The 24322-nt window shown below is 45.1% G+C and overlaps 1 protein-coding gene and 2 long non-coding RNA genes across 7 annotated transcripts in view; 1 reads left to right on the forward strand and 2 right to left on the reverse strand.

Annotated features, from left to right (window-relative positions):
- The first annotated feature begins 3175 nt into the window (after positions 1–3175).
- Positions 3176–8944, forward strand: LOC144298546 (uncharacterized). Its single transcript, XR_013365482.1, has 2 exons — positions 3176–8287; positions 8681–8944. It is a non-coding gene; the product is annotated as an uncharacterized LOC144298546 (long non-coding RNA).
- LOC144298547 (uncharacterized) lies at positions 7659–10600 on the reverse strand. The gene is made up of 2 exons (XR_013365483.1): positions 9264–10600; positions 7659–8919 (listed from the first exon to the last, which is right to left on the reverse strand). It is a non-coding gene; the product is annotated as an uncharacterized LOC144298547 (long non-coding RNA).
- A 511-nt stretch (positions 10601–11111) lies between these two features.
- The window catches only part of BCAS1 (brain enriched myelin associated protein 1), a 97652-nt gene continuing 84441 nt past the window's right edge, over positions 11112–24322 (reverse strand). For 3 of the 5 annotated variants that reach the window (XM_077873614.1, XM_077873618.1, XM_077873617.1), the window contains 2 exons: positions 16003–16266; positions 11112–12130 (listed from right to left, as the gene is read on the reverse strand). In XM_077873614.1, the coding sequence (XP_077729740.1) occupies positions 12056–12130; positions 16003–16266 (339 nt within the window). In that variant the 3' untranslated portion in view covers positions 11112–12055. Of the gene's footprint in view, positions 12131–16002; positions 16267–21866; positions 21930–24322 lie in introns of all 5 variants that reach the window. The other 2 variants (XM_077873615.1, XM_077873613.1) reach the window with 1 other exon arrangement.

A 24322-nucleotide genomic window follows, 5' to 3' on the forward strand; every position in this document is an offset into this window, starting at 1 on the left:
GTAGTTATCAGTTGCTTTGTTCTGTAGATGTCAGTTAGGTGAAGTGTGTAAAATGGTATTGGCCAATTTTTCTTTCTTTTTTTAAAAGATTTTATTTATTCACGAGAGACACAGAGAGAGGCAGAGATACAGGCAGAGGGAGAAGCAGGTTCCCTGCGGGGAGCCCGATGTGGGACTCAATCCCAGGACCCCAGGATCATGCCCTGAGCCAAAGGCAGACGCTCAACTGCTGAGCCACCCAGGCGTCCCTGGCCAATTTTTTCTAATCCTTCTGATTTATTGATGTTGGTTTGTTCATTAGTTAGTGATATAGGAATGTTAAAGCCCACCACTATGATTGTGGATTTCTCTATTTCTCCTGTTAGATCTGGTGGTTTCTGCCTTATACATATCAAAGCTACATTAGTAAATGTTTCTAGACTTAGGATTGTTCTTTCTTTCAGTGGGACTGGCCCTTTTTGTTATTATAAAACTCACTCTCTTTATCTATCCTATTGCTTCTTACCTTAAAATCAAGTTGATCTGATAGTAGAGTAACTAATCAACTTTCTTTTGATTAGTGTATGTATGCACTGTCTTTACCTATCCTTTATTTTCATCCTATCTGTATGCTCATATAGACTTATCTCTTGCAAGCAGAAAATAGTTGGGTTTTTGCTTTTTTTCATTTAGTATGATAATGTCTTTTCATTTAGTAGATTTACATTTAATGTAATTATTAACACATTATATAACATAATACTGTTTTAATGAGTTCCATCAGTTGTCCATTTTTTTCCTTTATTATGGACTTTTACATTAATGACATCTTTTTTAGATCATTCTCCTCTCTATCAGCTTGTTATTTCCATATTTTCTTTTGTTGTTATCTTGCAGATTACAAGGATGATCCTTGTCTTATTATAGTCTAATAAAATCTGTGCTTTTACTACTTCTCTGGCAATGCAAGGAACTTAGGACACACTTGATTCCCTTTTCTTCTTACTTGCCTTTACATTACTGCTGCTGTCAATTTAAATTCTACATATATTTTAAACCCCACAAGATATGATTATTATCTTTTAATATAGTCAATATTCATTTAGATTTGCCAACACATTTATTCTTCTGCTGCTCTTCATTTCTTCCTAAAATTCTAGTCTTCCTTCTGGGATTATTTTCTTTTTTCTTAAAGGGCTTTGCTTTGTCTTTCTTTTAGTTAAAATCTGCTGGTAATGTATTCACTCACTTTTTGTTTGTCTGAAAATATATTTATTTCATCTTAAATTTTGTTAGATATTTTTACTGGGTGTAGAATTATAGGTTGGCAGTTATTTTCTTTCAGCTCTTAATTTTTTTAAAGGATTTTTATCTTTTGGCTTCCATCAGTTCTGCTGAAAAGTCAAAAGCCGTCCCCCTTATTGTTTTCCATTGAAGTGGAGCACTGTGTCTCTGTTTTAGGATGTCTTCATGCCAGTTTTTTTGTCTAGCTTTTGTAGTTGTTCTAGGAGGTGAGAGGGTCTGCAACTAGTTATCTGGACATTTTTCCAGAGAAAAGCTTTGCATGTTAAATGACTTTGTTTTCCCCCAGATAGTGTTGGAGAGAGCAGCTAGAGGTTCAGGAGATGAGAGGTGATCAGAAAGAGAGAGAGGTGATGACAGAAGGAGTAACTTTACTTAAGAGGAGTGGACCCCAGAAGATTAGCAGCAGCCTGGGAGCAAAGGAAAGAAAGAGCAGAGAGAATGGCACTTTCTGAAAACAAATGGCCCTAGAACCTGTGAGACTATCATATCCAATATTCCATCTTACATTCCTCCCTATTATGTTGTACTTCCCTAAAGTAACTGAGATTCAGAGAGTTTAACTGACATGTCTAATCTCAGACAGCTAGTATACCCACTAAGATTTGAACCCATGCCAGGAGACTCCAGAGCCCACACATTTAACCACTAAACTACACTAAAGACCAGACACTTCTAAACTTTTCTGATTATAAATCATAGTAAAAAATATATCATGAATCTATATGTACATATTCATACTCAAAACTAATCTTTCACTAATCAATGTTATTCCTATTACCTATAATACATCATGGAATATTCTATTCTATTCTATTCTATGCTATGCTACGCTACGCTACGCTACGCTATGCTATGCTATGCTATGCCATTCCATTCCATTCCATTCCATTCCATTCCATTTCCATTCCACTCCACTTCATGGCGTTTCATTTCATCCCATCCCATTCTATTTGCTGGATTAACATTAATGGGTTGGTTCCCATTTCAGATAAAAATCTCTGCTAAAGACAATGACCTTCCTTAAGGATTGATAAAGTACACAGCTCTGATTTGCTGGGGAAACTTCCAAAAGCAAGATGGAAGCACAGAGAAGCCACATATTATGTTGTCATTCAGAGATTTTAACAACAGAATGGGCTTTGGGTGTCACCTACTTCATATTCTCTGGTAGGCAGAGACCTCCAATAGGTACCTCCAATAGGTACGTTAACTTTTAACTGGCATTGAGCAAACGAGGATGTCTCTTGCCTGTTTGGAAGCCCATCTTAGTCTTCTCTATACAGCACAGGGGCAGAGTAGGCACTCAGTAAATGTTTGCTGCCTGAGTCAAATAAAGGGTCATTGGGGGATGCAGCTCCGAGTTTTCTCTGCTCTAATGTTCTCTATTCAGCCCTGAATGAAGAGGGCTATGACATTTCACTCCAGGTCAGAGTCAACAGTAAAAGAATCTCCTAGAAAGGTCACTTCCCCAAACTTGCTGTCTTAGTGGGCTGTGGCACTGGCGAATTAAAGAAAAATTGTCACCCCCCCTCCCCACCTCCATTCCAGAATTTCCTGTCCTGTCTTGTGGTTGACTTAAAGTATTTCAACTCCCACCTCCCTCTTTCTCACCATTTCTTCTTCATGGCTAAAGAGGTTATAAATTTGCAAAGGAAATGATTAAGCAAATCCAAAGATGTTGGCCACGGACCTGATTTTTCAAGGCCCCGGTTTTTGAGAGCTGAAGAAATCTGTATGATGAAGGGTTTGCACATGAGTTTTTAGCCTTAGTCAGGACTGGTGCATAATTTCCTGTTTTTGTATCCTCAAAACTGCTAAGCTCCTTGTGAACAACTGGCCAGCAAAGATAGGGAGGGGGTGGGGGTTGTGGGGAGAGGGTTGGAGCCAAGAGGGGAGGAGAGAGCCGTTCCTCCTTCAGCTCTGGCAAAACTTCAGTGAAAGTGGAAAGATCTTTTTTTTTTCTATTTTTTTTTTTTAAAGGCAATGAACTAGAGACTAGAGGCAGATTCTCGACATTGAAGTTGAAGCTTTGAGTGGTAAAGAGGGGAAGAAGCAAGTTTGAGCACGAATCTTAATGGGTTGCCAGGTACTCAAAAAGCAGTTGAATCTCAAAATGTTCCAATCAGCACAAGCATTTCTTAGGCACTCAGGTGCCTGGCACAGTGCTAACTACTTTGCACGGAATATGTCATTAAATCCACCAAGCAACTCCACGTGGTAGATTCCATTGCCATCTCCATTTTATGAATATCAAAGTGAAGTTTAAGAAATTAAGTGGGCCCTTAATGTACATGTTCATTGATTTGGATCCAGGGAGGGTGTGGAGCTCTAAACAATGTTACCTTCTGATTTTAGTTTCCCTCTCAAAGCAGGGCTTTACGTTGTACTGGGCATTTGCCCACTGGTTCTAAGTTCCTTTTTCCATATTTCCCTTCAAATCTCATTTCCTAGGTTCCATTGCCAACTGGCTTCTGGTTAGGTTCAGACAGTGCGGGAGGCATTGCCATCAAGCTATTTTTCCTATGTCCTCCTGTCAGCGGAAAGGCAGTGCTTCCCGAAAGCACTCTCTGGTCCCAGCTACCCTCAGGCAGCCTCCCCCGTTCCCATGTGCTCCTCTGCTTCCCACAGGGTGTCCAGCTTCCCCAGCTCTGAGAACATGACCTCTTCCTTTTGTCTGTCTGGCCCCAGTGGTATTGCAGTTTCCTTCTGTATCTAATCTCTGGGTGGTCTTCTCATCATGGGTTTGCTTTTTCACCTCTTCCAGCACCTATTAATTCCCTTCTGCTAAACTACTTGGCACAAGGACCAAGATACTGTGAGATACAGTTGTTTGTGCCTTAGACTCAGACCCTGAGACAAGAACTTGGATGCAGGTAGTTTATTTGGGAAGTGATCCCGGGAAGCACAAACGAGGGAGCGTGTGTTCATGAGTAGGTTATTGCTGTGGGCAGCTAGGGATTCAGTTTTGCTGGGGACCTTGTGGGAGCATTTAGAAGACACCTCAACATTGTCCCTCTGAGAGGTGGGGAAGCTGAGATATTTATCGGCCATCTCCCATCCCTCATTGGTTGAAAGTTGTCCCTAAGGGGGTAAGATTTTAGGCATTTCCAGAATGCTCTGCGTGTGAGCTGAATGTCTCACCAAGAAGAAAACCACCAAGAAGAAAAGCCAGTCTTGGGGGGATCTTTGAGGTGGGGAACTATCTGTACTACAAGTAAACTCTGAAGTGGGCTGAAGAGAAATGAGGTGGAGCATCCATAGCATCTGTTACCATGGCAAACGGGCTAATAATTATAAGAAGATACAATCAAGGAAAACCAAAGGCAGACTTTAGTCCACTCCCCAGAAATTCTACTTTACTTTAAAATGAGCTGGACATCAGGGGAAAACAACATTTCTCTTTTCTTCTCTCCTCTTTCTTTTCTTTTTTTCTTGGATGAGCCAGCGAGCCAACTGGTTACCAGAATGGAGAGAGCCTGGCACTCACTTTAATCCTAAAGATTGGGTGGCCATGAAAGTGAAGATGATCTACTTTAGGCAAATGTTGTCTGTGTCCTCATCAATAATGCTCACTGGGCACTCACTACTCGCCAGACACTATATTTACAAGCTATAAATGTGTTGTCTCTTTTACTCTTCTCAGCAACTTGCTGGGTTAAGTACTATTACTATTCCCGTTCTACAGAGGAACAAATTAAGGCTTTATTATGTGAAATAACGTGCTCATAATTTCCCTGCCTTGGGTCATAGGTGCGGGTCATCTGGGTGGATCAGGGGCCAAATTCCTTTTTTTTTTTTTTTTTTTTTAAGATTTTATTTATTTATTCATGAGAGACACACAGAGAAAGAGAGAGGCAGGGACACAGGCAGGGGGAGAAGCAGGCCCGATGCAGGGAGCCCGATGCAGGGAGCCCGATGCAGGACTCGATCCCGGGACCCCAGGATCACACCCTGGGTTGAAGGTGGGTGCTCAACCGCTGAGCCACCCAGGCGTTCCATGGGCCAAATTCCAAACCCACACTTATGACACTTGGAAATGAGCATTTAAAAGTTCTCATAGGGATCAATGCCATTTAGAGGTTTTATCTAAATGAGTATTTCTTATACTTTTAAAAGAGGCTTAAGAAGGAAATGATTATGCTTTGTAATACCTACTAGATAGTTCAGCTCACTCAAAGAGTATTAGCTGAATTGAGTTTATGTTAGTTCCTACTTGCAACCAAAGAACTGACTCTGCCACCCTTCAGTTCAGATCTTTTTTCCCCCCTATTTCTCAGAAGTTTGAACTTCTTATTATGGGCTCCTTACTTCACGTCCTTGATGATCTTGCCTGGGCCTCCTCTCCAGCCTCCACCATCTTATCTGTCCTCCCCATGGCCTCACTCCAGCCATGCTGAACTACTTGCCATTCTCTCTATAGATCCTGGGCTTTTGCACTTCCTATTCTGCTGGGAACCCCTTTGGCCAACTCTTAATCACTCTTTGTGAGTTAGCTCAACTGTCACCACTTCAAATGGCCAACCCCCGCCCCCTGTAGTCTTGTAGCAGTGTCTTCCTCTGAGTTCCACAACATCCTACATTTACTTATCATACGTTGTATTATCATTGTCCTTTTGCCTGCCCGTCTTTCCCATAGGCATGAGAACATGCTGTTAAGAGCTTAGGGTGGGTTTCATCCTTGGCTCTGACATGAGTGTCCTTGAAAAACATTGCTTCTCCTCTCTGAACCTTAATCTCCTCATCTGTAAAATGGGCAGTAAGAGAGGTAATTTCTGTGGCACACAATGCCTGGCATGTAGTAAGTCCAACGTTAGCTATGCATCTTCAGAGCTGATCCTTTTAAATTGATGATCAGTGGAGTGGTAGCTCTGCCTAGACCAGTGGTTTTCACGTTTCTCTCTGCCTCAGAACTACCTGGAGGGCTTGCTAAAACACACATTGCTGGGCTCCACCATGAGTTTTTGATCCAGTGGGTCTGGAATGGAGCTGCAGAATTTGCATGTCTAATTGGTTCTCAGGTGGTGCCATTGCTGATTGTTGTGGGACCACACACTGAGAACCAGTAGGCTGGGCAGCTGGGGAGGGTGGATGTCTGATGAAAGTGATTGAATACTTGGTGCTAAAATAAACTCATACTAGAGCATAAGGCACTTCCCTCTCCAGCGGATGTGGACATGGTGTATCTATCTGTTAATACATCCATCCATTCAGCCAATATTTGTTGAGAATCTACTGTGTCCAGGCGTTGTGCTAGACCTTGGCGACAGAGCGGTGAAGGACACAGACACGAAGGTCTCCGATGTTGATGAGTTCATAGTATAATGGCCCTGTTTTGGAGGGCAGGGCATCATAAATGTATGTGTCCCATCAGTCCCAATTCTAGGGGCACGGTTGGTCTGAGGAACGGCTAACTTTAAGGATACCGATGTCAGTAATTGCCTTCCTGTTGATTGCATCATCGTGATTGCCTCTAAATAACCGATTTTGCCAAAATGATAAATCAAAACTGATTATGGTAATCCTATAATCCCCTTGTCTGGAACTGTAGCCATCAATTGGCACTGGTCTTAGGGTGAAGTCAGCCCATGAAACATGGCAGAGCAGAGTCCAGAGAATCAGAGCCAGGCTGTGATATAACATCCGTTAAATGATATGATACGTATTCTTATTATTATTATTATGATTATCACTAGCCAATTTGAGTAGGAGTTTTTTGCTATTGGTGCTGAAAGTTCCCTATGATGTAATAGCTCTCCTTTACTAAGTGCTCATGATGTGCCAGCCACCAGCTGCCCAGTGTAGGCACCAGTACTGTCCCATTGTTGAGGGACAAAACTGAGAGGTTAAGTCACTTGCCCGCCAGGTGGGTGCAGAGACGTGAGAGGTAAGGCTGTGTTATGGAGCATAAAATGCTGGCGAGGGGAACTCAAATGCTTTGCAGTGAAACCAGCCTACACGCTTCACAGTCACACTGTGCTGCTTTAAGCTTCTTCTAACTGATAAGAATGGAAAACCCAACCAACCCACTTTATCTTTGTCTGTTGGACTGGGAATCATGGAGAGCAGTTGATTTGCCCAGGTTGGCTCTCTTGTTCTAGTTCTCTTCACTAAACTTGACTGCTTTCTAGAAGCTGGTCAACAAACACATTCTTAAGACCTTTTTTTGGCTGAGCCTCCTGGTTAGGGAATCAGGGAAAAGGGCTTGGCTGGAGACGGTAGCACCCTAAGTCCTCGAACTCCCCCATGTGGCCAGATTTCAACAAAAACATCCTTCTGTGAGAGTCAATCACGGAAGCAGTGAGCTCCTCGGATGGCAACCATTGCCAGAAGTGCAGCTGGGGGCCATTTTGTCAAGAAGTGCTCTTTTGGAGAGAGAGAGAGAGAGAGAGAGAGAGAGAGAAGGCATACAGGTGCATGCCAGTGCCTCATAATAAAGTATAACAAAGGTGGCAATTAAGTTCAGTTAGACGTATACAGCTTGAAATTAGACAATGTATTCAGAAAGCACTCTATAAACTGCCAAGCGCCAGAATGTGAGGCATTATTATTGTTATCCTTACTTTTCTGGAATTGCCCGGGTTGCTCTGTCTGCTATGACAAGTTAAAGGGCCAGGGGATGCAGAAGATAAAGTGAGTCACTTTCTGGGGGACAGAAGCAGAGCCGCAGGGTTAAGCCCTCCAGAACACCAATTTATGCAAAGGGCTGGATCCCAACCGGCTTTCAGGCCAGCGCTAAGATCTGAATTACAAATTTACAGAATTTGCTGCTCGGTAAGTAATTTCTTTTCTCCCTAATGGAGCCCATAATTTCCAGTGGGCCAGTGCCCACTGTGTGTTCACTGATCAAGTGAGGAAGATCCAGACTGCAGAGGAGCCCAATTTCTACCCACCGTGCGAACCGCCTTTTAAGAAGGCTTAAACAGGGACATTGGGAGGATGGTTAAAACCAGTGCTGAGCTTCCCTGCGACTCTGCAGAGCGCTTGCCCTGTGTCTGCAACTTGGGTGAGTTATATTAATTGAAGTCATTTTTCCTCTGCAAAATTTTCTCTAAGGTAGGAAAAGCTAGCTGCTTTTCTTTTTTATGTTCTAAGATCCACGTGGGGACTGTTTGACACAAGAAATGACATTTGTCGGGTCTGGGTGCGAGAAGGAGCCAGCAGGACACAGATTCCAGTCTCTTGGAGTCTGATTTAATGGGGCCCCATTGCTATCTGGACTGCTTGCAAGCAGCCCAGGGCAGCCCAGCCCCAGTGCGTGTGTGTGTGTGTGTGTGTGTGTGTGTGTGTGTGTGTGTTGAAATCCCGGATAATTTGCTTAAAGAGCAGGGGGATGCAATCAAACCCCAATAACTTCATTTTCTTTCCCTTTTTCCCTCCCTTTTTGGCATTTCTTTAGGTATGCCTCCCCTTCCCTAGATGATGAATTCACCAGGGACCTCACGGGCCGCTGAGAACAAGCGCGCTTTTGAATGAATTCTTTTATGGATATCAGTCAAAAAGTCACCGTCAGCTGGAACTGGAAAGCAGAGTCTTTTTGCTTTTGTTTTTCCCCCACTGGCGGCCGTTTCAGCTCAAAAGCTCAATTCTTGGAAGGGCCACTTCTTCCTGCCACCGAAGACACACTTCCCCATGCACCTAAAAATAAAAAGTAAATAAATAAGTGAGTTTGCAAATTTTGAACGACACCCCCCCCCCCCCCCCCCCCCCGCCCCAGGCCAGGATTCCCTTTCGTTTGGAGTTTGGCTGTGCACAGCTCGGCAGGCCAAGCAGTGTTTCTGGGCTCCATATTTTGAGGAACTGCAGTCCCTGTAGGCTTTTGAGACTCAAGAGTCTTCCTGAGCTCACTTGGGGAGTTTTTGCTCCTTTTTTTTTTTTTTTTTGGGCGTGCAGGCATGGAAATTAGTATTGGCTGCAAATGCATCAGGAATGAGCTCCCAGCTAAAAATAACACAACAAAATAAAACAAACAAAACACAAACCCTCAAAACTCAGAGATGGGGCTTTATCGGGTTTCTGGGGGAGACAACTAGATTTCAAATCCCCCAGCAAGTTCTTTTCTGAGTCTGCTCTGGCTTAAGTTTTCTTGCCTTTAACAACAACAACAAACCCAAGCAATTTCATGCAAAGCTCTCTCTCTCTCTCTCTCTCTCTTTTTTTTTTTTGGCCAGGGCGATATGAAACTGTTAACAGAAAGTGTTGGCTGTGCAGAGAGGTTCTCAGCAAAGAACGTCACTTAAAATTTTTTTTGAAAATTTCTTTTCCGGGAGGTGGGGGAGGGGTGGGCCCCTTCCGTCCCTTGTGACTCAGGGCTGCTTGGGGGCATTTCTCATCAGGGCCAAAAGCCCCCGTGCCCAGTGAGGTGAAACTTGCAAATGAAACTGTCACCTTTCTCAATGGACGTGTAGGGCCCCCGAGCTCACCAAAGGTCACACAGGGTGACCCCCCCTGGTGTTCGGGGACAAAGGAATAAGCAGCTGCCTGGTTTCCTTGAATCAGCCCATGTTCTAGGATGGTGTTGGTGGAGGAAAGACACCCTGGCAGCGAGGGCTTCCCCAAAGGACTTTTTCCTCATTTGTGCCAAGTAAAGCATGCAGACAGGGAGTGTCATGAGGTCATTGTCAACAGGGTGAGTTACAGACCCTGATCTCCAGGTTTGAGGCACAGGTCTGATGAAGCTAAGCTAGCTGCAAGGAAGGGACCTCTGATCTTTATTTGAAACCTAGCCTGCGGCCATCCAAGATCCGAGCTGGGAGCGGGCAGGCCTCAGCTGCAACGGGGCCCCCCAAATCTGGTTTTTCAGGGATACCATATTTTTCCTAAAGACATTTTCTAAATGCCTTTTTTTTTTTTTTTTTTTTTGTGCCAAAGCCATGGTTTCATTTACCTCACGCGCAGATTTGTCAGGGGAGTATATTCAGTGTTCACTTCGGATCATTGTGCGATGGTGTAGGTGCGGATCTGCGCGTGCAAGCGTTTATTCTTGTATGTAATATGTAAGTATGAGTGTGCTCGTGCAATTCTCCATGTCTGTGTGTAAAGTACTTTGATACGATGTAGGCTGTGTTCCTACGTGGGCACAGACACCTATCTGAATATCACGTGTGTATCTAACGTGGACACTGCCCAGGCACACATCCTCTAGCTGCTCCCAGCTCACTGGGAGCACCTGGCCCAGGCCACCACCTGGGGGGGGGGGGGGCAGGACTCATCAACAAGGATTCAAAGGTTCACCTCCCAGCCGCCGCCCCCAACCCCAGGTAGAACGTGCTGTAAAGTGTAATTCACACTCCAGCGCCCACTAGGGGGGTCAGGATGAAACAACTCCAGCTGAGACCAGTCCTTGCCCAGCTCCCTCCCCGCCCTGTTGCTCACTTCCTCTCCCCGCCACCCCCAGTCCTCCCCTGGTGTATCACATGCTTCTGAATCCCTGTCTCAGGCTCTGCTCTAGGCCTCCTGGGCAAAAGCAGTAGTTTTATATAAGTGCACATGTATATATGCAAATATACGTGTGCACACATTTGTATGCGCATGTGCCCACATACAAGGAGATCTAGGAGCATCCAGGAGGGAAGACAAGGGGGAGGGAGAAGACTGATTTTATACTGTGGAGGAAACAAGTGCCTCGGAGAGAACCAGACACCTGCTTTAACAGTTGGAAATTAAAAGATGCTTTAGATATAAATGTATTTTTTTTTATTAAATTAGAAAAAGAAAGATACAGTATACATGATATCAATCATATGCTACTTTGAATTACATTTTAATAGATTCACGGTCTTGTTTACTCCTCTGTACACGTATTAAAAAAAAAACCTCGAGTATTTGAATAATCTTCTGAAAATTTTTATTAACGGGGGTTACGGGGCGGGTTTGATCAGAAAACATCCTGAGAACATTAGGAAATTACAGACAGACTTGAGATAAGTGTCAGACAGAACAGATGAAGCAAGCCCCTCAGCCATCTGAGAAGCATTAATAATGTAAGATTGCAGAGACCAAATCTTTGTTAGGGCTACAGGATGTGGGATTAAAACGGAGACCTCAGTGCCCCCTTGTGTTGCAAAGTAAACTTGCAACTTCATTTATTCTGCTTTTTTTTTTTTTTTTTTTTAAGTTGTAATTCTTGCCCTTGTCGCTGAGCTTCAAAAAGCAATTGTTTTCCCCAAATCATTTCAAACCCTCTGCGGTCAATCTTTTCCCTCTCATCGATAACTCCCAAGGACCCTATTCGAAAAGCAATTCCTATTCATTCCCTTTCCACTCCCCACACTTTCCATCCCAGGATATTGGCAACCTCCCCCCCCAACCCACTGAGCCCATGTTGTCCCTCCTCGAAAGGTGAACTTAGACGGATTTTTGTCCCTCCTCTTAGAGCTGAGAGGATGAGCACGTTTTTACTACAAAGCTGAATTCCGTCCAGCAGGCATTTTTCCTCTGCTGCTTACTTGCCACTGTCATTTTCCATGACTTACCCTGAATGCATTCCTCTGCCCCTCCACCCCCTGTTGCCCCTGCCACCCCATCCAGTCTTCTGACCTGACTCGTTAACCTGCTTAGACCCATCTTTACAGTTATTTACCGGAAAAGATTGGACCAGAGACGTAAATAATACACCTCAATATACAACAGCTCAGGCTTAATTTGTAGGCAGAATTTCATTGGATGGCCATTAGGAGAAAACTATGTACATAGAGTGGGTTCGGGGAGGAGAAGGGGCAGGGAGAAGGCATCTTGCTGGCAGGACAACTTGGTGGGAACTGTAGTGATTTGTTTACTTGGATTTGCCAACTGGTCCGATGGATACAGGGTCTGTTTGCACTTGAGCGTCCAACATCCGCTTTGGTCCCTGGAGAAAAATATAAAGAAGTTGTACCCTAAGGAAAGTCTGAAATATCAAGAGCAACCACTGCCATTTATGTAGCACTTACTCCATGCCAGGTGTTGTGCTAAATAAATTTGCGGGATAAAAGAATGGTCTCCAACCAGATGTTGGAGTGCAATGCCCAGTTATACCAATTTCTAGCTTTGTGAAGTCTTGGAGAAATTACTTAACTCTTTAAACTCAGTTTCTTGGGGTGCCTGGGTGGCTCAGTGGGTGAGCATCTGCCTTCAGTTCAGGGCGTGATCCTGGGCTCCCAGTAGGGAGCCTGCTTCTCCCTCTGCCTGGGTCTCTGTCCCCCTCTCTCTCTCTCTGTGTCTCTCATGAATAAATAAATAAAATCTTTTTATTTTTATTTTATTTATTTATCTATCTATTTATTTTTATCTTTTTAAAAAATAAAAAAATAAACTCAGTTTCTTTATCTTTAAAATGGAAGAGATACAATTTATCTCAAAGGGTTGCTCCAAGGTGAAGTAGTTCCCCTTTGGCCCCACGAGGCATGGACTTTGGGGATAAGAGGCATTAATGTCACCTTTGTCTTCCCTGCTGGGTCAGGACTGCACTTCACAGTTTATGCCAGCCAAGCCAAATCCGCTCTCATCTGGTCCTCTTGCCAGCCCGGTGAGGCACGTGGTGACTATTCACCCAGTTTTACGGATGTAGAAATAGGCTCTAAGATAAGTCAGGACCAGCTTACCGAGCGATGAATGGGCCACCCTGAGTTGGAATCTGGATGGGGCTCCACAGAATCCTAGCACTATATAAAGGTGTCTCTGGGACTCATGACAGTGGGAGAGACGAAGGGGCCATCAGGTGGGTGGTTCTTGGCAAGCTGGGGTGGGGAACCTACTGTTCCTCCAATCAGAGCTCCATGTTGATCAAACAGACCTGTTTCTATATACACATGTACGTGTGTGTCCACACACACGCACATGTACATACGCATGCGCGAAGATTCTGACATCTTCTTTGTAGACTGAGTCCCTCTGCTCAAACCCCAAGTGCTTGCAAATAGTTGCACTTGGTGAATTCTAAAGGCTTCCTTCCAGTTATTTTCAGACTTTGCATGGAAAGCCAAGGATCCCGCTCCCTGTTAGAATCTAAGCAGCATGATGGGGAGGAGGAAGAGAGGAGCTGAGCAGAGAGGACCTCACCTGGAGGGCGAAGATCAAGAGGGGTCGGCGGGCAGTGACTTTGGGAACTGACTGGGGCAACTGGTCTTGGGCAAGGAGAGAGAGGGGTGGCACGTGGAGGGAGGGAGAATGAATTGCTGGGAAGGAGCGCCATGGTGAGTTCAGGGTAAGAACAATGTGGACTGATGTCCCAACTTGGCTGGGTTTAGGCTCTAGTCCATACACAAGGTCCCTGAATATTTGTCAGGGAAATGATAGCATCCACTCTGGAACTCCTCCTTTGTGTCAGGTGCCGGACCCCATAGAGCACATGTTCATTTGATTCCCACAGGAGGCACAGAGGGGTTATGTGACCAACCCAAGGTCACGTAGCTAGGAAGTGGTAGGTCTAGGACTCCGGGGAAGCTGCCTGACTCACAGCATAGGCTCTTTGGCATTGCTCTGTTCTTTCCACTGGTCTACATGCTGTTTGGTCATCTCTGGGCTTCTCCGCTCTGGAACCACTGACACTTTGGGCTCCCTTACCTCTATTTATCAGAGGTCACCAATACCTACAGATATTCATGAACCTGGATAATTGGGTAACCATCAGTTTAGAGCAGTTTGCTTCATGTATCTACCCCATCTCAATCACAGCCTGAAGGCTAACTCCAACCTCAAGGTTGTTCTGTGCTCTATGGAACATTTAGCAACATCCCTGGTCTCTACCCACAACGACCCAATAGCACCTGCTCCCAGTGGTGACCATCAAAATGGCCCCTGGGCATTGCTAAATGTCTCCTGTGAATAAAATCACTGGTTCAGAACTATTGGATGAGATCCTGTCAGGTGCAAGGATTTTGTGGGTAAGGAGATATGCAGAGAGCACTCCACGAGCCTCTGACCAAACATAAAATAAAATAAAACCCACAGACAACCAACACTATCAAGCAAGTGAGGAACTGACTGGGGTGTGAGTGCAGACTCTTTCCAGAACAGCGCCTTCCCCATGCTGTATGCGTCCCCCCGCTCCCATGTGCCATAGGTTGGCAGGGAGTGGTTCAGCCAGAACTTTGGGCAGGGAAAAAAAAAGGCATAGACAGTTTGGAAATGTCTAGAAAAGCCTAATAAGGGTTTACACTCCTCTCCAAGGAACCAGAGCCGAGAATGGAGACCAATTTTCCTGCAAAACCACTGAAAGCACAATCTGTCTTTTAGGCAGCTCCCTGCTTTGACAGTTGGTCTCCTGTCTTTATCACCTCTTAAAAAGATAGAGAAGAGCTTTTTACCAGAGGCTTGGGAGTAGGAGAAGGCCTCTGTGCCAGGGCTTCCCATTTTCAAACAGCCTCCAGCCGTGACTTCTAGCACTATCTCACACTGAGGTTCTGTACACGTCCTCGGACATGGAGACCAGATGGAGATACAATGGCATTCATCATAAAACTTTAAACATGGGGCCCGAGACTCTGTATTCCTAGCAGGCTTCCCAAAGATGCTGTCTGGAGACCAAACTCGGGCCCGGAGTAACCATCGTACCCCCACCTCCGTGTATCAGAGGTCACCAATACCTCCAGATATGCAGGGACCAGGACCATGGGGGAATGATCAATTGGTTTAGGGCAGTTTGCTTCACGTACCTACCCCATCTCTACCACAGCCTGAAGGTTAACCCCAGTTAACTCCAGCCCCATGGCTAGTGTCAGTGTTATTTCTTGTCCAGCCCCATGGGCTCAAGCCACACTCCCATGGGTCCTTGGTATGACTTCACCTGTTTCTCCTCCTGGTGGATGCTTGAGCTCCTTGCTTATCTTTTGGTTAGTGGCCTTCAGACTCTCCTCATTTGCCAGGATGTCTATGATCCCAAATAAAAGACATTTACTAGGGCCCTATTTCACTTCATCCATTCCTTCATTCCTTGGACGAACGCTTACGGGGTGTCTACTGAGCTCTAGCCACCGCGCTGGGGAGGACAGCACGTCTGTCCATGAGAGCATGGTCTCTGCTCTCCCAAAGCTAACAGTCTAGGGGAGGAGACAGAGAAGAACCAAAGAGACACACACACAAAAACTAACTAACAAAGGTTAGTTAATTATTGAATGTCTGGCCTCCACTTACCCTGGGCTAGGGCTCTCTAGAAGGAAGGAGCTAATTTGTAGTCACCTCTGTGTAGCCACCACCAATATCAGGTTCAGAGCAGTTTCCTGATTTAAACACATCAAGGCTCCCTTTGCTGCTCCTCATCACACCTGTTCCTGCCAGCCTTGCCTCAGTCCTCCTGTGCTCTCTTCCCGCCAGACTGAATTTCACTTCCCTGCTGTCTCTCCATTGCCTGGAACACACTGGGCCTTCAGACCTCCCCTTGCCTCCTCCACAGGCTAATTTGAGGCCCCACCTCAGAGGTAATCTCCTCCAAGAAGCCTTCCATTCCTTTCAACCTCAGGGTGGGGCCCCAAGCTCACACTCAGGCTCCCTCATACCTGCTTTCTGCATCCTGGCGCCCCCACACTCAGGATCTCCCCAGCCCCCAGCCGCCTGCAGCTGAGTGTCCCCCAGAACCACGATGCCGAGGCCCACCCTGTTCTCTGTGCCCAGCACAGCGCCTGGCACACAGCAGGTGCTCCTGAAATCCTTGGTCGACAAATGCCCAGGCCAGTCCCAACTTGAAGGCAGGAACCACACTCCTGGCCCAAGAGCCTAGAAAGAAGAGGTGAACGATCCACCTACCAGGCCCTTAAAGAAGCCCCCGAGGGACTGTCGCCGCTTCTCCTGTTTCTTTTGGGACCTGTCCCCATTCTGCAGTGAGTTCGCCTCCACCACGGCTGGTTCCACGCACTGGACCGGCTCTTTGGCTTCCTGCTTGGTGCTCTTCTGCTTGTTCCCTTCAGCCACCACCTTCTTGTCCTTGGACGAGCCTTCTTTGCCCTTCTGGCCCGCTCCTGCTGGCTCCGGCTCTGGGCATGTGACAGCCTTCTCCGCTGAGTCCGATGTCTACAGCAAGTTCAAAGAAAATGCATATTTAGTAGCTGTAAGACAACACTCCATAGCTGGTGAATGAGTATATTGAAAGAGAGGTGTTCAAGTGTTGGATGCTGTCTACATTTTCATGAGTCCTGGGTGAAACGGAAAAAAAAAAAAAAAAAAAGAAATGAGAATAATGTGCAAATAGCTGTTAGGGTTCAAGGTCATAGTGGGAGACATTTGTTTATCTGATAATTCATTAATGTACGCTTTCCCAGAAGCATTCTTCCCTCCTTCTCCTGGTACTAGAACTTGGGTTTTCCAAGGAAAACCTTTATTTATTCAGCATGGTTCAGGCAAATGAATTCCACCCTTGGACAAAGGCATAGGACTTGGCCTGGCCAATCAGAGCCCTGCACGCGGTAGGGCTACTGTGACTGGTTCAGGATGGCTGAATACAGATAAAAACTGAGCTAATCTCAGAAATTTGGTAAGTCAACCAATGGAGGTCTGTCCACTTTTGATTGGATTTGAAACCATGAAGATGAAAGTGTGGAGCTTCTGAGCCAGCACCATTTCCAGGAAAAATCTGCTTGAAAAGGAAGCCAATAGAGAGAAAAGTGGAGCTGAGAGATGGAGAGAGAGAGAGAGACAGAGACAGAGAGCCCCTGTGCTGATGGCGTCACATATGCCCCTGGATCTAGCTGTTCCTGAAGCTCTTTTGTGCGTAAGCCAGCTTTTTTTTTTTTTTTTTTTTTTCGTAAGCCAGCTTTGAGAGGGTTTCTCCCACTTAACAACCACAGGTGACTCTTTTCTTAGGGATGCCTATTATTTTCTTCATGATTATGTCTACCTTAGTTCCTGGAGTGACACGTTTTTATGTTTATAAAACAGTGGTGAGAGAAGATGAGGGTTTCATTTTTAGTTTTGGATGTTCATCTTTCGTCCTAAAGAGAAATTTTTGCAATCCTACTTGGTTCCTATAGTTGAGAGGGATGAAGCTGTAAAATCCAAAATTCTAGCAAATGCTGGGTAAATGACAGATAACAGAATATCTGTAAAGTAAAAGCCCTTTCTCCATAATTTACTTGAACTAAAATTACTATAGGGGCCAGACAGATGAAATAAAAACATGACAGCGGCCAGGGGTAAGAATAGAGGCCTTGTTTTCCCATTTGGGAAAACAGCATAAGGAATATTTCTCGAGTGTAAGAAAAAAACCAGTTCAAGCAAGGCTGGCTTTGATGTTGGGGAGAAACTGGAGTGTGTGTGTGTGTGTGGGGGGGCGGAATGTGGTGAATTGTCACATGCCCTGTCCAAAGGGGCAACAGGTGCTCAGACCCAGCCGAGATACTACGTAGGATGACAACCCCAGTGCTGCCAAATCTTCCATTTTTCCCATCGAAGCTTGAAATGGAGTTGTTTTGAGTGAAAAATATGTCAATTTTAAAATGCCGACTTCAAAAGTTTTAAAGCCTGGCTCTCAGAGAACAGCCACGACACCAGTCCCCCGCGGGCCACAACTGGCCCACCGAATGCACGTTTGCAACCTCTGACTTGTGGGAGTGATAGACGTCCCCGAGGTAAGATGTTCTCCGGCCAACTTGCAGTTTGAAGGAGAAAGCCACATGCGGGGAACTGTCATTTCGCATCAGTGTCACGTGTACCCCTTAGAACTAAGCAGGAGGACAGAAGACTCCCTGGTCCCGAAAGGCTCCCGAGGGCAGAGCTCCTTGGAGAAAGGAGACGTCATCAGACACCGAGGGCATCAGACACCTGCCACCGCAGGCCCTGAATCTCTCCGCCAGGCCCGGGCTGCGAAGTGGTAGCAAGTGCTGAGCAGGGCACGGACGCCCGCGTGGGGCAGGGGCCGAGAGCAGAGACTCACACTCCCCCGTGATGCTCTTCAGAAAGACCACGCACCGTTTGAACATCTTGTTAACTGTTTTTGTTGCAGAGAAGATGATAAGATCCAGTCATTGGCTAAGGGCTTGGTGTTTGGAGTCCAAAGCGTTGTGCCTATTGCAATGCATTCGAGTATGTTAAAAACTTTACCTAGAAAAATGGTCACCGTGATGCACCCAAAACTAGTCTTTAAGCATTCAGAGTGGCTTAGGCCAATCCATTCAATGAATCCATTCCAAAAAAAAAATTTTTTTGAGACCTACTAAGCGCCTAGTGTCATAAGAATCTGGAGCTATAGGGGCGCCTGGGTGACTCCGGTTGAGCATCTGCCTTTGGCTCAGGGTGTCATCCCGGGGTCCTGGGATCGAGTCCCCCATCGGGCTTCCCGGCCTCCTTCTCCCTCTGCCTGTGTCTCTGCCTCTCTCTGTGTGTCTCTCGTGAATAAATAAGATCTTAAAAAAAAAAGAACAGAGTGTGGTTCTGGTTCCATCGCATCCTCACTGTACGGCCTGGAATAAACCGCTGGCTCTCTCACTTCCTCATCCGTGTGGGAGAAACAAAGGAAATCATACCCCCTGGTCTGAGGATTAAAGTAGCCAATAACGGGAAACCTGCATCACGTGGCGCCTGGCCCTTGGGAAATGCCAAACTTCGGGGGACCGAAGTTTTTGCCTGGGAGAGGGGGGAGCTCCAGGACATGTGCTTCATTTTAAAACCACAGAGTCCCAGGCCAACTGGGAAGAGTCAGTCATCCTGACCCAACACTCCAGCAGCGATTCTTTCTGACAGATTCCTTGCGTGTGGACCCCAGGGCCTGGTGCAGACGAAGGCCTCAGTCACTCGGTCACCCCAGTGTCCCTGTGCCCCTCCAGGCTCGTCTCTCAGGCCTTTCCCCCTGTTCTTTCTGTTCCAGCCACGTGGCCTCCTCTTCCTCCTGAACCAGCTGATTCCCAAGAAGGGGCTTCTCGGTCCCTGTAACTTCTGCTCAGGATGTTTGTTCACAGGGTTTGACACTTCTTTCCTGTCAAGTCTCAGCTCAGATGTCTCCTCCTTGGAGAGCCAGTCCCTGTTGAGAGGGTCTAAAGAAGCCCGACCCTTCTCTGACAAAACACTGCTGTGGGTTTTTTTTTTTTTTTTTAATGTTTGCATTAATCTTGGGGATTTCTTGGCTCCCTTGAGACAGTTCCGCCTGCCTCCCTCTGCTGGAAGGGGAGCTCCAGAGAACAACACTCTTCTGTGTTCCGTGGCTTTAGTCCCAGCACCTAGTCTGACACATAGTAAGTCTCCACCAAGATGGGTTGAATGAATGGCCAGCAACTTGCCTTCCAGATGTTTCTACACTATTTTCCCTCCGCAAATCATTGCAGCGCAGGGAGTGAGAAGTGCCTACACATCAATAACTTTCACAGGGCATTGATTTTTTTTTTTTTTTCCAGGAGGGGAGCTTTCAATGGATCAGGTCCATTTACCACATGGTTACGCCATTGCTATTAGGCTTAAATGTTCTTCTTAATGGCTTAGAAACTAACTTCTAAAAATAACAGATGGCTGGTTCCTTATATCCCGAGTAAGCTAAGAATCTAAACTGTGCGTGGATTGCTTTGTCATTAAATGTAGATGATTTAAAAATTTTTGCTTGGGATTTGATCCTGTCTCAGAATTTTTTTTTTCTGTCTCAGAATTTTGAACAAAAATTATTCTCACCCGAATCATCCAAGTGTATCCTCCCCCTGGAACCCAGCAATGCTGGCAGGAAGTCGGAGGACAGGATCATGGGAACATCCCATTTGATTCACATCCTGGAAGCACAGCTAGACCAGGAGGTGCCTGAGGCTGGTTCTTCTGGAATCATCAGCCCAGATATTTATAATTCTGAGAAGGCAAGTCAGAAAGGAGCAGAGAATGTCTATTCCCACCCCCAAAATTAACCTAAGCATTTATCATCTCTCCAAGTCTCCTCCAGTCTGGATCCAGGGCCCTCTAATGGATTCTCAGGTCACTTCTAGGTGAGCGTAAATGGGATAAATTTCTAGCTCATTCATATTTTTGCTGACATCACTTACATTTTAGAATCGCTATGATTGGCATAACCGTTTCACATTTGGATCCTAGACAAAACATATAATTATATTTAAATCTTTCATATTAAATAAAGTAAATTTATCATATTTCCAAGGTAATCTACTTCAGGATTTTTGGTTGTAACGCTGTCCTGAGAATGATTTTGGGGCAGGCATAGTGATAAAAGTCATAGTTTTTTGAAAAAGAAAAACTAAAATAATTTGAATGCAGCAAAAACAATATATTCCCTGTTGAAATATATGGGCTAATCCAATTATTATGGAAATAGAAATAACAATAAATTTTTTACAGTCATTGCTGTCCATTTGTGTGTGTGTGTGTGTGTGTGTGTGTGTGTGTGATATGAACAATACTATAGGGTGGTAATTTCCTATCAGTGGCAAAATAGTAACAAAATAATAACTGCTATGGCTTCATATGTTGAAGCCCCAAGCTCAATGTGACAGTATATGGAGTAAGAAAGTAATTAAGGTTAATTGAGGTCATAAGGATGGGGCTCTCATTCAATAGGATCAGTGTCCTGGTAAGAGCTGCCATGTGAGAACATAGCAGAAAGCAGCTGTTGGAAAGCCAGGAAGAGAGCTTTCCTCACTGGAAACCATGCTAGCGTCCTGGTGTTGGATTTTCCAGTCTCCAAAACTGTGAGAAAATAAATCTCTGTTGTTAAAGCACCGAATCTATGGTAGTTTGTATGGTAGCCCACATGGCTTCACGTAGCAGCTAACATTTACTGAGTCCCCTGTACTAGGACTGTTCCAGGGGCATTACACGTGTTGATTCATCTCAGTATGACAACATCACGAGGCAGTACTTTTCCTAGCTCCACTGTATGGATGAGTAAACTGAGGCACGGAGGGGTTTGGTAAGTTGTTTTTAGTCACACAGCTAAAAAGTAGCAGAGCCAGGATTCGAACCCAGGCGGTCTGAGCCTGCAACTCACACTCTTAACCAGTTCTCTGTATCGCAAAAATCAGTCAAGAATATCTGAAGACACTTTTGTGGAAGTATAATTTTAAGTTAAGAGAGTGTAGGTTATAAAATAGGGTGTCGAGAATGAGATGATCCCATTTTCAAAAAGGATACATGTAGTTACAAAAATGTCATAGCTATGATTCGTTAGAATGGATAAAATAATGGGGGAAAAACCCACATGGTCCCATGCCTTCCACCCATTTTTTTTCAAGAAACAGTTCCTACTCTATGCCAGGCACTATCCCATGTGACAGAAAAGGCTCCAGACACAGAAAGGAAGGAATAGAGGGGACAAAACTAATAGACAAATGACTTATTACAATGTATGATAAAGCCCATGAAGTAAGAAAACAAGATGCAGTGATGATGGTAGGAAATAGGACATCTCTTTGAGGAGGTGATATTTAGGCCAAGACTTGAAGGATAGGAAGGGATCTGCCATGTGGAGAAGAGGGAAAAGCCTGTGTTAATAAGATGTAGCTGAGAAACTCTAGCTCGTTCATGCATGAATCCGCAGAGCCCAAGATAGTGCCTGGTATACAGCAGGTGCTTCACCTAGAGGTGGTAAATGACTTGTCTGTGGTTGAGAGTTGCATCGGCAACTAGGCTAGACAGAAGTGAGAAACATCCAAGCTAAACCCACCACCGAACAGGGTTGACAGATCACTTACTTGATGGCTGGAGTCTTTCCCCTTTTCTTCTGAGTGGGTGATCCCTCCATCCCCTTTCACTGACTAAAATAACAAACAGACAATGGCCTTTCAGCTACCACGGCACAGTAACATGGAGAATGCAAGGGGAGGTTCTGAAATGGATGACCTCAGTCATTCATTATTGAGATTCGGGGTCAAGACACATGGAAGACCAGCTAGAAATGTATTACTCATGAGATACATGACTTCCATGTGGCTTGTAACCAGAGTCCGATTATATTCAAGTGTTGGTTTCCCAAAATAACCACAGCGATAGAAGTCTTAAACCCTGGGACTAGGTTAATTCTGGGATAAAGAAATGATCAAAATGCTAATGTTGGAACCAGGAGGTGGTATTACATATGAATGAACAAGCAATTAAACCGTTGGTAGCCTTCTCTTGGTGACACTTAGGTGGTGGATGTTTCCTTGCATTTTTTCCCCTTGCAGAGAGATGGGGTTTGTCGAACATCCTGTTTTCCACTTTTAGCAACCCCGGTGCCCCGTGGCATCACTGACAGTGTTGGATGGGTTGAATTCACAGCTTTGGTCCCTTAAAGCACACTCTCAACGAAGAGTCCAAAAAGCGTGACCGCAGGACCACAGCTTCAGGGTCACTTGGGAGTTTGTTAGAAAAATACCAGTTCTCGAGAACCAAGCCAGATCCACTGAGTCAGAAAGTCTCAGGGGTGGGGCCGAGCCACCTGTGCTTCGGCAGGCTCTCCAGGTGATTCTGAAGCACACTTGAGTTTGAGCATCACTTTTCAAAGCCAGTTGGCAACAGAAAAGTGCAGACCATACTGGGGCCTGGCAGTTTTAACTGTGGGTTAAGTAATGCTCTATGCCTGATGCTTGATAAAGTACCCAAGAAACCTGGTAACGGATTGTCCAGTTCTTATCAACAATTTTGAGTCGGGTTTAATTCCCACAGATTTTGTCATTGCTTATCGGCTCTTCCTCCTGGGCTGGAGGGAGTGTACAAAACAGGGGTTAGGCAATGGGGGCAAACGGGAAGACTTCAGATCCTACTGTTATTATCTTAGCTGGTCTGCCAGCAGACGGCAAGAATCTCTAACACCTACATCAGGGACAGTTAAAAATATGAAAGGCACTCAGATAATTTTTTGACTGATTCGTTTTATATGTTTCTGTAACCTGAGGTATGGTGTGCATATTAGTAAAGATAATGAAGATTATTAGTTATGAGGGCTACCTTTTAGTAGAGTGCTTGCTAAGAGCCAGGCACTGCGCTAAATGAGATGGTAACCTCTGCTAGTTCATTTTTTCATCATGTAGAACCTTAAGATAGAGGAAGGATCTGCCTCATTTTATAAGCAAGAAAATGGAAGCTCAGAGAAACTAGCATGGGTCATGGAACCAGCAGATTAGGGAGTCAGGATTTGACACCAGACAATGACTCCAAATTCCATACTCTTCACCGTCTCCCCGTTCTGTCCCAACACATTTTTTATTGAGCATCTACTAGGAAGCTCGCTCCCTAATTAGGAAAGACAATAAGGGCTTGAATAAGATGGAGGTTGATAAATCTCAAACAGGGAGGTTTGTGGGACCTGCTCATCCTCAGAGGTCAACCACACTCGTCTTTAAATTCTACTTGGTGCTGCTCCAAATCAGAAGTCTTGACTAGGACTGTCAATGGTTTAACAGAGGATGGGAATTTTTATGCCTTTTCCTGCCTCAGAAGCAGCCTTTACAGAGCTTGGCATAGGGCGGAAGTTTCATACATGCTTCTTGATCGGTTGGGAATGGAAATCTTTCTTCAGCCTGAACCCCTAGTGTCTGGAAGTTGCATCTGCTTTTCTTAGGGGCATCATTGTCATGGCTTCCCCAAGGTGTTCAGCCCAAAGGCAAATAAGGATCTGTTTGTCCTCTACATACATTGTAGATGCATTTAGATAAAAAATGTTTTGTTTTGTTTTGTTTTTGTTTTTTTTCCCTCGGAGTCTTCTGCTTTGTTCCACAAAGGCCAGTCTTGCTTGAGAACATTTAGAAAAAGAAATTGGCTTTCTGGGCTATTATTTCTCTCCCTATAACCAGCTCTGTCAGCCTCCTCATTGCATCCAAAGGATTTGTCATTCCGGGACTTCATTTGCCACCAAAATTCAGGCTTACAACCCACATTTCCTAGTATCCTTTAGAATATGCTGTCCATCTTCACTAGCTGCCCTGTGGGGAATGCTGAATGGCAAAATCAGCCAAACAGACAAATAAAATGGCTTTTTAAGCAAAATGTAAGTGGAGATCCAGAGGCACGCATGGCCCCTGGTGTCACCTTCCCGCCCGAGAGATTTTTAACTTCCCTTTAGGGGTTTCAATTTGGTATCTGTTAGGTCCTCTGCCAGTTTAAGGTTTAAATCTGCCTTTCCCCCCCTCTTTTTCTTTGCTAGCCCTTGGAGTAAAATTTGGATTGAATC

Source organism: Canis aureus, chromosome 26, assembly GCF_053574225.1.
Source record: "Canis aureus isolate CA01 chromosome 26, VMU_Caureus_v.1.0, whole genome shotgun sequence".
Taxonomy (NCBI): domain Eukaryota; kingdom Metazoa; phylum Chordata; class Mammalia; order Carnivora; family Canidae; genus Canis; species Canis aureus.